The 17,218-nt window shown below is 35.8% G+C and overlaps 1 protein-coding gene across 1 annotated transcript; it reads right to left on the reverse strand.

The window, feature by feature from the left end:
• Positions 1-3,222: 3,222 nt before the first annotated feature.
• On the reverse strand, positions 3,223-6,111 carry LOC133873803 (receptor-like protein 6). The gene has a single exon (XM_062311609.1). It carries the CDS (start codon positions 6,109-6,111, stop codon positions 3,223-3,225), a length of 2,889 nt encoding a protein of 962 aa, XP_062167593.1.
• Between the last annotated feature and the right edge of the window lie 11,107 nt (positions 6,112-17,218).

The following is a 17,218-nucleotide window of genomic DNA, read 5'->3' on the forward strand; positions in this document are numbered from 1 at the left end:
GAAATCACGATGTTGAGGAAGCCACACGAGTGCTCAATCGTTAAATGTGGGAGCGATTGCCCATTTTAGCGAATAAGGTTCGGGTGTAATTGTTATGTCATTCCACTTCCGCGAAAGTATCCCATGTAAAACGCATACTAGCATGAGTGTTTCTAATATAGAATGTATGCTCGTATGTGTGTAAAGCGATTTAATATACAAATTTCGAGGATGAAATTTTTATAAGGAGGGAGGGATGTAATGTCTAAGACATTTTATAGTAATTAAAACATGAAATTTGAGTAAATAATTAATTAAAATTAATTCAGTGTCTTTAAAATGCAAGAAAATATTTTTAGATTCAAAGAAAAGAAATTACAAAAGAAATTACAAAAGAATTAAAGAATTAAATAAGAAAAGGATAGAAAATAGAAGGAAAAGAGAATGGAAAATATAAATAAAAGAAAAAGAAATATAAAAGAATTAGATAAAATAGTTAGAAAAGAAACGAAATAGAGATATAAAATAAAGTAAAAGAAAAAAATGAAAAGAAGGATCAGATTGAAGAAACATGTAGGCGTGAAATTGAAATGAAAAGAGAAGAAAAGATTAAATGAAAAATAAAAATAAAAATAAAGGTGTAAAAGAAAAGTCAAGAAAAGAGTAAGAAAAGAAAAAAAAAAAGAAAAAAAAAAAGAAAAGGGAAACATGAGATGTAATAGAAAATAAAAGAGGAAAATTGAATAAAATAAACCTAAGGTAAATGATAGCCATCGGCATCTAAAAGAAAAAGGAGGGAGAATCAAATAAAAAGGAAAAAGTTAAAACTAAAAGACAAAAAAAGTCAAAAGAAAAGTAAAAAGTAAGGAAAAACAGAAGAATTAAAAAACAATAAATAAATAAATAAAATGAAGGCACATGCTTGAAAAAAAAAAAGGAAAAAAAAAAAGAAAAGAAAAGAAAAAAAAGAGTGAAGGGCCAAGTGGCCCTTCACTAAATACGCCTTGTTGAGAGAAAAGGCCGAATGACTTTTTCTTTTCTTTCCTCAAGAAGCAGTTGCCTCTTGTGTCCATTTTTATCTTAAGGTTTTTATAGAAAAATTGTAATTTACGAAAATCCAACGGTTCAATTTTCGATCCGTCTTCGAAAACGTGATTTACGCATAAGAATTTACGTTTTTACCGGTTAGTTTGAGGTAAAATGTTAAACTCTTGTCATTTGGGATTTTGAGTAAAATCTTGAAATGTGGAGTTTAATCTTGTTAATTCTTTAGGATTCGCACGGTTTGGAGCTTCCTAAACACTTCCCAGTGTTGGATTTTGTTTGGGCAAGTTTTTGTAAGTTTCCTAAAACCCTAACTTTTATGTATTTAATTTTAATTGAGTTTTTACATGATTAACCCTTAGTAAATACTATTGGGTTAGTAATATTGTGTTTGAGTAGTGTTTTATAAATTATAATTTAAAGTTTAGAAACCTTAATTTGATGGGTTAAATTAATTTAGGGTTTTTAAGTGTTTAAAACTTAGATTGTTAATTTGTGGATTAATTGTGGTTATAGTGATGATTAATCCCAAATTAGCTATGAATTTTGTAAAAATAAGTATTTATGGGTTATGTTTTAATGTTAGTAAAAATAAATAATTATGGGTATTTAATTTAAATAGTATTTGTGAGGTTAACCCTAAGATTTTTTTTATAGGTTGATGTTATTTTAAATACGGTAGTGTTTTATGTAAAAGCTTAATGAATATAATTTGAGGTTTAATATTATGGAGAAAATGTTAGTGAGAAATAATTTAGAGATTAGTGAATACAATTTTAGGGCTAATATTATTATGAGTGTTAATGAAAATAATTTATGGGTTAGTGAAATTAATTGCGGGTTAGTAATTTATATTATGAGTAAATAGTTAAATAGTGATTTTAATATCTAATCTTTAATAAATATTTTGGGATAGTACTGTTTGAGTTTTAGTTAATGTATAGGACTTATGGGTAGAGGTTTAGACCCTTAAAAATACTATGGGTTTTTCAATGGTTTAGCCTTGAGCGATTCAACTGTTAATTAGAGTGTTAATTATTTAAAGTGCTAAATAGTGCAATGTGTTATCCCACAGTGATATATTGCAAGGTGATGTCTAGGAAACCTAGTGCTTAAATCTGCGCAGCCAAGATGAGTATTTTACTCACTGTGAAATATTATTTTTCATATATGATGAATTGCAAAATATATATTGTTTTACAAACCTGAACCAACTGTATGTTGATTATGATATGTTTTGAGTACTTTTGAGTATATTGTCATCAGAGAATCCCCCAACCAAACGTGACGATGAGTCTGCCCTCAGCCACACCCCATATGGCTTCTTGTTCGCTACTTCCATGGCCCAACCGAACATCCATTCAACCCATGTTTGAGACGCCACATATGAAGCAAAATTTGGGTAGGGGCTTGGTCAAGTCAATTGGAGGTAACAATTTTCTGATCATCTCTCCATTGGGTGCTCTTTGTTTATATTATATGGAGGTAACAATTTTCTCTTGTTTAGAAGATCCCCTCCTGGCCGCCCTATCGTCACCCAAAAAAATAAAAAAAAAGATTGAAAAGATATTGGGCCGAAACTAAAGCACAGTAGAATAGGAAGAAGGCCTAGTTTTACCCAATTCCCGAAGCCCATATTATGTTGATTATCCAAAAGCGGCTTATATTTTACGAATAACCCCAAAACAGCAAACTAGAAATTATTAGCATTCCAAATTCGAAGCTCTCACACGAACACACAGCAGATATGGAATTCAAATGCTTTAGTTTTAGATGAGGCCGTTATTATACCCAAAGGCCTTGTCAAAACAAGCTTGGATGAGTGACAAGAGCTCGTTCTAGTATAAGAAACTCAGGGAAATTATCCTCGTTATTGTCAATATTAGTTTTAAATTGTAAGAATTCTCTTTTTTTTTTTTTTTTTCTTAATTATTGCTAATTGGTTTTGAGAAATAAAAAATAGCACTTTTTGGCCTTTAATATCTTTATGGCTTTATGCCAGACATTATCTTAGACCAGAACAAGAAGAGAAAAAAGGTACTACATAAACTTATTGTATTCATATTTGTGGAGGCAACCAATTCCTTCCGGCCAGTACAATCATGCTACCCATTACCCCTCTAAACCCCTAAAGGAGAAAAGGAAAGTCAATTTATTGCAGCTAAATGGCTAGGAAACATGTACCTTAGCTGATTATATTTAATTTCTGTATCTTCTTCGATTCACCCTTCTTCGTGTTGGCTGCCCGATTGCAAAAGTCTTCATAATCAAATCATGCTTCTTTGTGAATACAATTTGTCCAACAACAAGTCCAAATATGATTCCACAACCATATCCCATAACAACTACTTTCCAATCGAATTCAAACAAAAATGATGAGTTTTGATTCTTTTCAGAGGTTGAAGGTGGAGGCTGTGAGTCTTCTAAATTTTCACATTTCTTTGACAAAGGGCTTCCGCATAATTTAGAATTACCACTAAACGAGCTGTTTGGGAATGTGTCGAACTGCTTTCCATGTGGTATAGGTCCCATGAGATGATTATGGGAGACATTAAAGAATGAGAGAAACGTGAGTTGCACAAGTTGCACAGGGATCACACCAGACAACTTGTTTTGAGCAAAGTCCAACACTTCTAGATTTGTTAAGTTCACCAAGGAAGAAGGGATAGGACCTGTAAGAAAGTTATTGGAAAGGTTGAGCACCTGAAGTCCTTTTAGATACCCCACAACTTCTGGAATTTCTCCTTCAAAACTATTGTTAGAGAGATCAATAGCTATGAAGACATCTAAGATTTTTTCGTATTCCCTCTCTGTGCTTTTGTAAGTAAATGTCATTGAGTAAGCGAAGGAGCGATGCCATATGGTTCCATTTGAGAAACTTCCATTTGTTTCCATATATATTAAACCCTTAACATCATGGATTTGCATGGCTTTCCAATTTTGGAAGTATTGAGAGGGCAACTTACCAGCAATGTCATTATTTGAGAGGTCAAAAATACGTATATTTGAGAAATCAAAATTGCTATTAGGATTTTCCATTGCACCATAGATTCCATTAGATCGCAAAATGAGAACCCTCAGCTCTGGAAGAGTGCCCAACCAAAAAGGGAAAGTATCATTCATCTGATTATGTCCCAAATTAAGAACTTCAAGCATGATACAATTGGCCAATGATCTTGGTAGACGCCCCTGTAATTGATTTTGGCTAAAATCAATCATCTTCAATTTGTTTCCTTCTATGAATGTTTCGGGAATAGTTCCATGGAAGCTATTGTTGTGTAGATTTAGGACTGAGAGAGAGTCACTCAAGTTGCCTAAACATTGCGGAAGCAAGCCACTCAAGTAATTACTTGACACATCAAGAAAAACAATTGAACTTAGATTGCAAATCAATTGTGGGATTTCTCCGGTCAATGTGTTGTGTGAGACCGAATATGCATAGATGGGAGGTGGTGGGATTGGGAGTGACCCTCGAAGGTTGTTAGAATCAAGTTCAAGATCACGTAGATTAGTCCAGGGAACAAAAACTGGAACTTGATCAAAACCAGTGAGAAAGTTGGAACTTAAAGCTAAAGTCCAAAGAGTTTCTTTATTTGAATTCCACATCCAATTTGGAATTTGGCCGTAAATTTTGTTTTCAGAAAGATCCAACATCACCAACTCATCTTGGTTCCTTAGAAAGTCTGGAAACTCGCTCAAGTCACAGGAAGCTAGATTTAAAATTTCAAATTTTGGAAGAGTTGTGTTGGTACTTGGCTTTGTAAGCAATGAAATATTGTTGCGGGATAGTTGGAGCCACTTGAGATTTTTGAGTTTCAGAAACAAGTCAAATTCTACCGTGCCACTCAAGTGATTAAAAGATAGATGGAGATTTTCAAGATTCATAAGCCTAGATATTGACTGTGGAATTGAACCATGCAAGCTATTATTAGCTAGTTCAAGCAAGATTAGTTGGGTAAGGTTACCAAATGAAGATGGTATTGGCCCGGAGAAATTGCAATCACCAATAGCAAAATATTTTAAGGACTCAAGGTAACCAATTGAATTTGGTAGCTCACCAGAGAAACTCGTGTCACGAAGTTGCAATGATTCAAGGGGGCTGCTTCTGTTAAACTCCGGCAAACTTCCGGTGAGATATGTATTGTATCCCACTCTAATAGACAAAAGATTGGGTAGATGGAAAATTCTTGTGGGAAACTCACCATGCAAGCTATTATTAGCTAGTTGAAGCAAGATTAGTTGGGTAAGGTTACCAAATGAAGATGGTATTGGCCCGGAGAAATTGCAATCACCAATAGCAAAATATTTTAAGGACTCAAGGTAACCAATTGAATTTGGTAGCTCACCAGAGAAACTCGTGTCACGAAGTTGCAATGATTCAAGGGGGCTGCTTCTGTTAAACTCCGGCAAACTTCCGGTGAGATATGTATTGTATCTCACACAAATAGACGAAAGATTGGGTAGATGGAAAATTCCTGTGGGAAACTCACCATGCAAACCACAATCTATTAGTAATAGAGATGTTAAAGAAGATAAGTTTGCCAAGATATTGGGTAAAGTAGACGATATGTCAACCTCACTAAGATCTAGTTCTTTCAAGTTTGTTAACTTCTGAGCTATACTTCTGAGGCCATGCTTTTGGAGTTTCAATCCAGAATTGAATGAGAGATCAAGGAAAACTAGGTTAGAGCGCTCTAAAATTTCTGAAGTGATCTGACCAGAAAATGCAGAGTAAGAGAGATTGAGGTCTGTTAGCCTCGAAAGCTGTCTAAAACCAGTTGGGATACGAGAATAATTAAAGTGATTGTTGGCAAGATTAAGGCTCTGGAGGTGAACAAGCTGGAAGAGACTGCTATTGGAGTTGAAAGAGCCATAAAGACAGCTGCTGCTGAGGTCGAGACTGATCACATGACCCGTATCCTCATTGCACTTGACACCACGCCACCTGCAGCAATCGCCGCTTTCAGGCTTCCACAACAAAACCTTCGGATAAGCGGAGGGATCATCAGATGCAGACTGATTGATGGTAAAGCTCTCCTTGAATTTCAACAAGGCCAAGCTCTCGTCATCATGGCATAGTGGCCGCATAGAATAACAAAAGCCAGCAAATATAAGATAAAACAGAGACACTGAAAGAAAAAAGTGCATGAAGGGAAGCAGAGAAGGTGAGAAACCCATAATATGTTGTACTGAATTTTGTTTAGCTCTTAGATAAGCATACATGGAAGTGAATGTTAGGAGCTTTTATAGACTGAACCGCAAGGGTTGTGCATGAAAATGTCACTTCAAGTCAAGTCGTCTCTGTATTATCAAGGGAATCTTTCATTAGAAGTACTGAGCAGTCGCGTTATGATCATTTATGTGGTGACATGGCTTTCTCCAAGAGAAGAAAATTCAAGAAAAGTTACGTGACATTGATTGCTCTAATAAAACCAGGCCAACCTAAAGGGACCAAGAAGAAGTAGAATAGTGATGTGCGTGACATAGCCAAACTAGGACCCGTTTTGAGAAAGCCTTGGAAAAACTATTATCTGTTATATGTACTTGAAAAGTTTTAAGAATTCTTTCATTTTCTAAAGAAATGATTTTCAAATTAGTTCTAAAGAGGATAAAAAATTGTGAATGCCGAAGAAATCTGTTTTTTAAAATTATGTTTGAATGGTTTAAAAAATTTAACATAAAACTAAAAAAAGTTTTAATAAAATTTGAGTAGAATTTGAATTTCAAAAATCAATCAAAACATGTTTTCTAAAAATAATAAAAACATATGTTATCCAAACATGTCCTAAGAAGTCAGGACACCAATATTTCCAACAACCAAACCTTTCAAGTAAATCAAGAGTTGGGAATTGAAACGAGGAAACAATGTTTAATGGAAAACACTTCACATTCCCCTACTCCCCCCCCCCCCCCCCCCCCAAAAAAAAAGAAAAAAATTGAAAACTTTTTTTTTTTTTTTTTGAAAAGTATAAGCAATTAATGTCCATGACAATGATTAATTCCAGAATCATTTATGGGATGAGAAACATTTGTATGGCCAGAAATTTCGTCGAAATTGGATTATCCTAAATTCCTAATCTCCACCACTCCTTCCTTCAAAGTCTGGTGTAGTAGGTACTTACTTTTATCTCATCACTTCAAGTCAAGTCGTCTCCGTTTTATCAAGGAATCTTTGATCAGAAGCAACGAACATTCACATCATGATTAAGATGCTGATGTTGCTGTTTGGTCCTTATTATCGATCATATAATATAATGAATTTATGATACACCCTTTATATGCATGCTTATCCATCGGATAGCATAAAAAGAATACTAAAAAGTAAAAAGAATATTTTTGGTCACATATATAAAAATCTAAATACATACATTAGTATTTGTAAACCTCACATATATAAAATAAAACCAATTATATGAGATATTTAATTAAAACGGAAACAAAATTACTATTCAAAACTGTTGTAATCATCTTATAAATTCTCGTCTTTCTTGTTGGACAACTTGCTACTCTGGAGATCGACCCTTGTGTTTGTCGACATCCTCTTGTGATCATCTTCTCCACGCTTCCTCCCCTTATTACTTTCAAGTGCCTTGATGCAATTAATGTCCATGACAATCCGTATTTCTCGGTATTTGGTGGGTCAAAAAAATATCAAGGGAGAAGTACTGAACAGTCACGTTATGATCATCTATATGGTGACATGAATTTCTCCAAGAGAAGAAAATTCAAGATAAGTTGGGTGACATTGATTGCTCTAATAAAACATGGCCAACCTAATTCCTAAAGGACCAATAAAACATAGCCAAACTAGGGCCTGTTTTGAGAAAGTCTTCTAAAAACTATTTTCTGTTATATCTACTTGAAAGGTTTTAAGAATTCTTTCATTTTCTAAAGAAATAATTTTCAAATGAAAGCCCCTTCTGTCAGGTCTTGGCAGAAAACATGGGTTTTTTGCCCACCAATAATCAGTCGACACATCAGCTTAGCACACCAAAGCACCATAGTTTGAAAACACCCAATCACACCCGCTGAAACCCATCTCCGTTCTCCATCACCGCCTACCCAACCCAACCCGCCACCACTGCCACCACAATCAGAGTCGCCACCAATGGGCTGACCGTCGGAGTCGGAGTCAGAGTCGACTTGGGCCGACGGAGTCGGAGTCGGAGTCGACCCGAACAGAAGGGTTGGCCCGAAGGCCACCCCAGGTTCGGGCCAACCCCAGACCCCGGGGGTGGCCGCGCAGAGCCTGGGATGGCCATTGGGCCACCCCTAGATGGATCTACGGTTGGCCAGAAGGCCACCCCCAGACCCCGGGGATGGCCGCGCAGCCGCCCCATGGACCGGGGGTAGCCGCGCGGCCACCCCCGGCCAACTTTGGGTCCAAGAAGAGCGGACGGGACTACCCACTTGGTTCGGCTCCGTCGCGTTGTCCGTGCAGTTGTCGATCTCGGGTGTCCGGCGTGGCCGTGGAGTTGCCGATCTCAGTGTCCGGCGTGGCCGCGTGGGGCAGTGGCTGGGAGGAATTTTGATTTTTGTTTAGAGTGAAAGGAGGGATGATCTGGTGTTTTGCCAACATTTACCTTTTTTGTGTTTTTTTTTGTTCCATGCTGATATGTCAACCTCTTATTGGTGGGCAGAAAGGCATTGGTTTTTGCCACCACTGAATAGAAGTTATTCTCTTTTCAAATTAGTTCTAATGACGATAACAATTAGGAGTTGGTTTGGAGGTGCGGATTTTTTGTTTTATATTTTACTATTCTTTATTATATTTAAAATTACGGATATTGAATAAATTTATTTTTTAAAATTATGTTTGAATAGTTTAAAAAATCTGAAACAAAATTAAAAAATAAAATCAGATAAAATTTTAGTAGGATTTAAATTTCAAAAATCAACCAAACATGTTTTTCAAACATAATAAAATATAATAAAAAAACGTAAGTTATCCAAACACGCCCTAGGCTCGGAGGTCAGGTCGCCAATATTTCCAATAACCAAACCTTCCAAGTAAATCACAAGTTGTGAATTCAAAGGGGAAAACAATGTTTAATGGAAAACACTTCTCATTCCCCCACCCCCCAAATAAATAAATTGAAAAAAAAAAAAATTGAAAACCTAATTTTTTTTTTTTTTAGAAAAGTATTTTAAGCAATTAATGTCCATGACAATGATTAATTCCAGAATCATTTATGGATGACAAACATATGTATGGCCAGAAATTTCGTCGAAATTGGATTATCCTAAATTCTTAGTCTCCACCACTCCTTCCTTGAAAGTCTGGAATAGTGGGTACTTGTTTTTATCTCATCACTTCAAGTCAAGTCGTCTCCGTTTTACGATTTATCAAGAAATCTTTGATCAGAAGTAATGAACATTCACGTCAAGATTAAGATGCTGATGTTGCTGTTTGGTCCTTATTATCATATAATATTATGATACACCCTATGCATGCATGCTTATCGATCGGATAGCATAAAAAGAATCTTAAAAAGATTTTTTTTTTTCACTGTTAGAATATATTATTGTCTTTCCTATTATGATTTATTTTTTACCTTAATTAGTCTTCTTTCCTACCTTAAATACTCTAGGATTTTTTGGTCTCTACTCATAGCCTCTATATATATAAAGGTCTCTTGTAATATGTTATGCATATACTACTTAATACAATATATTCTTTAATATATTTCCGTTCTTTACCTCTTTCACATATATTCTCTATTTCATATATTTATTTTAATATGGTATCAAAATATATTTTCTATTTCATATATTTATTTTAATTGCTTATAATACTTTTCTAAAAAAAATTAGGTTGGCCCCTCATGAGATTAACGGATATTCTCCGTTCTCCGGCCGTTTCCTTCAGCCTTTTGCCACAATATAGTTTGGCCCTTCAAAGGATTGACAGCTAGTTTTTGTTCTCCAACTATCATTGTCAGTTGTAACTTAATTGGCCCCTCAAGGGATTAATGGCCAGTCTCCGTTCTTCGGCCGTCACTTTCAGTCTTTCTCGCCGGCACTATTTTGATCCAATCATCGGCTTCGGCTGCATTTAAATCCGACTTCTAATTTCAAACTTAAGATTTCAGAATCTTCCACTTTGAGTTTGAGCGAGGATGTTAGAATATATTATTGTCTTTCCTATTATGATTTATTTCCTATCGTAATTAGTTCTTTTTCCTATCTTAAATACTCTAGGGCTTCTTGGTCTCTACTCATAGCCTCTCTATATATAAAGGTCTCTTGTAATATGTTATGCGTATACTACTCAATACAATGTAGTCCTTAATATATTTTCGCTCTCTCTTCCTCTCTCTTTCTTTCGCAGATATTTTTTATTTCATATATTTATTTTAGCAGTCACATATATAAAAATCTAAATACATACATTAATATTTGTAAACTTCACATATATAAAATAAAACCAATTATATGAGATATTTAATTAAAACGGCAACAAAATTACTATTCAAAACTGTTGTAATCATCTTAATTCTCGTCTTTCTTAGACAACCTGCTACTCTGGAGATGGACCTAATTAAGTGTTTGTCCACATCCTATTGTGATCGCCTCCTCCACGCTTCCTTCCCTTATTGCTTTCAAGTGCTTTGATTTTCTAAAGAAATGAAACAAAATATGAAATTTAAAAAATTATTAGTATTATTATTAGTATAAACAAGTTCATGAACAGACCAAAATACGGTGGTTTAGGGTCACCACCAAACCACCTCAGATTATCACTAAGCCATTTTTGACCACCGTTGTACTACTGTCTTGCTACCACGAACCACTACTGAGACATCTAAACCATTCTCAGATCACCGCCAAGCAATTATTTTATATTTATATTTTTATGTTCCAAATAAAAATGGATGGAAAAGCTTTCCTCCCACTCCCCTAAAAAAAAAATAATAACAATTAATTAATTAAAAAATCAAAACCTAAAACAGTAATAGAAAAGTATAAGCAATTAATGTCCATGACAAGGACTAATTCAAGAATCATTTACATGTAGAGAATAAAAAGCATATTGCATGTGGTTAATTTTGGTCACATATAAACAGTACTACTCCTCTCAATTTTACAGCTAGAGTTTAGTCATAATGGAATGGACCAACATTATGCAACTAAGATGATACGATTGAATGTCAAAATTTCATCTCACAATAGTGTCTCATATGGTTCTGATTCTTGATTAAAAATTGATATGAAAGTGATAAAGAAAAAATTCATAAAAAACAATCAGGGGTGACGATTTTCTCTCGTTTAGAAGCTTTAGCCTGTAACCACCTAAGCTCCATTCATTTAGTCATTAGCATAATTGTTAAATTAGGGACAATTCAATATAAATTGAGGTTTAATTATGAGTAGTGCTAAAAGGAAGACTTATGTTTTCCTTGGGTTATTCCAAAACTAATGTGACTTTTAAAATTATCATGGATCAAAATTTAATAGTGATTTATCATATATCTAATGGTAATTTTAAAAGCCGCATTAATTTTAAAATGACTCAAGCTAGGAAGACTTTTTTTTTTTGAAGGGAGAAGCTAGGAAGACTTGAGTCTTCCTTTTTAGCTTTGTAAGAAAATTTTCATCATAGGGGACAATTTTATCTCGTGTAGAAGCTTTAGCTTGTAACCACCTAAACGTCACTCTAAATTAGTCATTAGCATAAGAGTAATGTTTATTGCATAACTTTTACACAACTTTAGCAACTTTTTTTTAAGATCAATCATTGAATATTTAGGACTCACGTGTAGAAAAACAAATCAAATGGTTGATCATAAAAAATAATAAAAAAAGGTAGTGAGAGTTATGCAGAAGTTGTGCAAAAGTTGTGCAAAAAACACTATTTTTAGCATAATTGTTAAATTAGGGACAGTTCAATGTAAATTGAGGTCGATCTAAAGCGAAAAAAAGTTAAAATAAGGTTTTTTTAATTATAATATATTATATAATAAAATTTTATATTAAATATACAATATTTTGAAAATTATTTAAAACCCATTTTTTCTAGTGTTTTTTTTTTAAAGATGTTTGCTAACCAAATTTTTGTATTCAAGCTTTATTCAACATATTATTCTCAAAAGTTAATATAATTAATTCATTTAGGTTCATTTGTTTCGATGTAAATTTTTTTTTTTCTGTAAAAGGTTTTCCCTATTTTTCAATGTATAGTAAGACTAAAAATCTTGATCAAATTGAAAACTTTTTTAATTGACATGAAAAACTTTCTTTGAGCTGCGTAAAATAGGGTTTTTTTTTTTTTTTTTTAAATATTCATAAACAATTTTTCGAGTCTTAACCCACACTATTCGACCTCTCTCTCTATCTCAATTCATTAATCGTCGTCTTTGTCAATAGTCGCCAAACACCGCAGTCAAAAATTGTCAAAAGTCGTTGCCCGCCTCCAGCTGCCGTCGTTGTCACTAATTTTCCGTACGAGCCAAACACCAAAAAACATTTTTAGTTAAAATCATTTTTTTGTTAAAAATCATCTTTCAAGAAAATAATTTAAACTGAAAACATATTTTGTCAAAATAAACTCCTCTTTAGTAATGACTATGACAAAGTCGATTGTAAATAGGGTTTTGTTAATTTTAGTTTCAAAAAACTTCTTTTTATATAGGATTAAATACGTTCGACCCCCATTGTGGTTTAATGACTTTATTTTTGACTCCTTGTAGTTCATTTAATATCGTAGATGGTATCTCGTTTATGACTAAAGACGGAGATGGTACTTCTGTCCAAAAATTGACAGAAGTCCATGTTAACACCTCTAAGAAACTGACACGTGTTCTATGCCTAATTAAAAATAAAAAAAAATAAAAATACTAAAAACTTTTTTAAAAAATAAAAGCTTTAAAGAATTGAAGAAAAAAGAGGGGTGGCCCATGGCCGATTTGGGGGTGGTCGAACCACCCCCATGGGTTGGAGATCCCATGTGTAGGGTTTAGTGGGAAACGAGCAGAGGGTTTTGGATGGATGGCTGTGGCTGTTTGATCGACACCTTCTAGCACTAGAGGATTTTATGGTTGGTAAAACGGGTTGCCACGTAGGGTTCGGGCCAACTCGGTTGACCTGATAACCCGTTTAGACCAACCCAAACTTGACCAGTCACGATTAGCTAAACAAGTTAGGCGGGTCAACCCGTTTAGCTAAACAGGTCATAAACGGGTTGGCAGGTCATAAACGGGCTGTTAGGTCAACCCGCTGTTTGACCCGTTTATAAATGTGTCATGAACGGGTCAACCCGTTTATGACTCGAACTTGTTTAGCATAAACCCAAACTCTATAACTTTGTGTTATATTCATGTCAGATTCGTAAGTCGTGTCAAAAATTGTCAACCCTAGAGGAATTTGACGGCAATACAGTACCAACACAAATTGCCCTCACTCGAGCGGCTTTTTGGCTTCAGGTTGACGACATGCCACTGGGATGCATAAGCAAGGTGGTAGGCTACATTATCGGAGCATCTTTGGGGAAGGTAGAAGCGGAGGAAGTGAAGGAAGTTGGAATCAGGTAGGGTTAATTTTTTGAAAATTATGGTGGAAATTGACCTGACCATACCGCTCTATGTTAACAAGGATATATATATATATGATAATTGCATCACTGGTTCCTGGGTTGGCCTAAATTACGAATCACTCCCTAAACCTGTTTTCCGTCCACCAAGTTAACAGAATCCGTTAGTTTGCCACGTCATATAAATAGTGAGACAACCTTTAAATATTATTTATATTGTAATTTACTAACAGATTTTATTTACTTGGTGGACGAAAAACAGGTTCAGGGTGTGAATTGTAATTAAAGTACCACATAGAGTGATTCGTAATTTAGGCCAACCCTAAGAACCAGTGGTGCAATTATCCCTATATATAGTGAATCATAATGGAGGCTGGGGTGTTAAAATCTAAAGGATTCACATCACCTCAAAGATTCATGTTTCTAGAAAAGCTTTGCAATGCTTTCTATATCTTTGATGTCATGCTATCACCATAGAGTAACAAGAGAATTTTACTGTTACTGCATGTTAGTATTATTGGCCTCATTCTGTGTTTGGACAAAAATACTTGTATGTAAAGATGTTGTAAACAGGGATTCCACTTATCAGAGCTCCTTCAGAAGACTTTGCACTACGAAAAAGATTGAAGAAATTCAAGTTCCCTGTCAACCGTCCGGACGATCGAGCCATCCCGTTCGGACGTCCATCTGTCCACTGTTCCATCCGTCCAGACGACATGCCATACTGTCCGAACGCCAGATAGACCAGTATCATCCGTTCGGACGACGTGTTCTTTCCGTCCGGACCCTCTACTGAGTCGAGAAGTTTCTATCCAGCTTGCATATGTCCGGACGTCTCAGCAGCCCATCCGAACGACCCTTGGTACTCGACCAGTCTTAAATTCTTTCCAAGTTCAGAATAAGGAAAGATCGTTCAACCGTCCGGACGATGTGGTATCCCGTCCAGACGCGCATCTCCATAAGGCAAGAATCGCAATTCAAATATCACGGTCCGGACGACAGTCAGCCTTGGTCCGGACGCGCGTGCAACTAATATGGAAATTGCCGATTCAACTTCAACTGTCCGGACAACTACCTCTTATGGTCTGGACGCGCGCATAGCAGATATAAAAATTGCATGTTGAAGTTCAGCCGTCCGGACGTTCATCCCCCATGGTCCGGACGCGTGAAGCCTTATATGGAAATTACTTTCCGCGGACGTGCGACCGTCCGGGCGTCAGTGTCTCACCGTCCAGACGCGGCTCTTAAACAGGAAAGATTTTCAGCGAAATTTTTGGAAAATCCTGTCGCACAGTTGTTTGTCCGGACGACGTCCGTACATATCACTGCAATCGCCCATTCTGCACCTCAGCCTATAAATAGAGGCCCCTGGGCATTGAGAATTGCAAGAATTCTGTATTGAATTCCACAACTGCTCAGAGACGTAATTTTTCCTCTGAAGCCATTTCAAGTGTGTTGTTGCTGCGCTGCATCTGAAGTCTATCTTAGAGGTCGGCTCTAAGATAAATGATTCCATTGAAGACCCCTTCAGGTAGGAGACCTGGTTGGGAAGCATTCGTGTTGGGTTACACGTCAGAGAGTAAGGTATGACCACTGCATCGGGTATATGTGAGTGTTACTATCTTGTATCTAGCTTTGTCTTCTGAATAGTGGAATTCCTAGGTTTGGCTGCCCCGGAGTGGTTTTTCTCTTGATTGAATTTCCACTTTGTCAACAAAAATCTTTGTGTCATTTACTTTCTGCATTATTATTTTTGTTGACACTATTGCACACACTTGCCGTTTATTTTAGAAGTCAATTCAATTTTCAATTGGTATCAGAGCAGGCACACTCCGTTGTAAGGATTTATTTCCTGAGTGTGATCCTCATCTCTTTGTGACTTCTATTTTTTTGATTACAGCTTTTATCATGGATTTCTCTCAGTCATCTGAAGAAAATTATGATATTGAGCTCTCTAAAGTTTTTGCAAAAATTCGATAAACTTATTTCTCCAAAAGAGCTCAAAAAGGTGAAGCAAGAAAAAAAAATCTTTGATTGTTCAGTTGTCTGATTCACATGCTTTGATTGACTCTTTGAGATATGAGAATACCATGTTATTTAACGTTATTGATACACTTGAGAATAAATTAAAAGAATCTGAGGATCTCTTGAAAAAATTCTCAAGTGATAATTTGAAAAGCATGCTTTGTATTCATTCAGATATTTCTAACAAGCGTGCTTCAATTGTTGATGATATGAGTACTTCTACTTCACATGCTTCTGATTCTGAAATAGATTTTATTGATATTAAGCCTATGATAATAGATACAGCTTGTTTAGAAAATTCTTGCTTAACTAATCATGTGATGCCAAAATTTAAAGATACAGGTACACAAGCTCATGGTAAGTTTGTCCCTACTTGTCATAATTGTGGGAAGATTGGTCATATTAGGCTAAATTGTTATTTGTTGAAATCTCATAGGCCTTGGATTAAACCAGATGCTCTGAGAAAAAGTGAAGTTGAAGATTCTTCCTCAGCAAAATATGTCCCTCCGCATAGGAGACATATAAAAGGTAAGGGCAATGTTATTTATAAGAATGCTAACTATAATTTTGTAGAGAATGTCAAGAAGCATTCAAACAAAAGAAGCTTGCCCACCTGTCATCACTACGGCATCACCAGTCACATCCGATCCAAATGTCCACAGCTCCAGAAGTTGAAGGCTCAGAGGAAGCTACCAACAAGAGCTACATCAGGCACTCTACCTCCTACAGCACTTCAGGCTTCACGACATCAGCAGCATTTTGTTCCTGCCTATCAGAGTAGCAAATCAAAGAAGAACAAACCAAGGCGTTACAAGAGGAAGCCGCAGAAGCCCACTAGCAACCATGGCTATGAAGGGTTACTGAGCCTGATGCAAGATATGCTAAGGAGTATGGCCAATATGGACATGACCCTCAAACCATCTCCACGAGTTAAGCAAGTATGGGTCAAGAAGGATGAGACCATTCACCCCATAAGGGGGAATGAACGCACCTAGTAGGAGAAGGTGTTCATGCCTAGGATTCAGTTCCTAATCCTCAGGCATCAGGTTTGATTGCTTGCACTTTACTTGTTATATTTGTGTGCTTACTATGCAATCTAGGAACCAGTTTGTTGTGCCCCTTATTCTCTTGAGAGAGCATTGCAGGTACTTGTTGGGGAAGACAGAAAAAGCAGGTCAAGCGACTGTTTTTCTGTATTGGCATCATCAGGTTTGATCTTGCCTTGCATATGATGTCATTTCCATATTGCATTTTTTTTTTTTAATTTAAAAAAAAAAATTGGGGAGAAGATGCGGAATTTCATTTTCCACTTGATAGCTTTTCAGATATTGCATGTGTTTTTGCCTGATATCTCAGTTCATTATCCATTGATTAAATATGCTTATATATGATTGAGAGTTTATGCATGATATCTGCTAAGTTTTCCTGTTGCATCTTAATGACAGATAGTTACTTTCCTCATGCGATGAAAATGTGCACTATCTAAGACTCCCCTAAGGTACATCTTTTCCTTCTCTGACTTTTTGCTTCTAGAAATTCTAGATAAGAGAAGAGGTTTTTGATAAGATGGTCAAATTGACCAAATGCTAGTTGAACGTAGAACCTAAAAATTCTGGCATGCCCTCTAGATTGTAGCACCAT

The sequence above is a fragment of the Alnus glutinosa genome, chromosome 1 (genome assembly GCF_958979055.1).
Source record: "Alnus glutinosa chromosome 1, dhAlnGlut1.1, whole genome shotgun sequence".
NCBI classification, from domain to species: domain Eukaryota; kingdom Viridiplantae; phylum Streptophyta; class Magnoliopsida; order Fagales; family Betulaceae; genus Alnus; species Alnus glutinosa.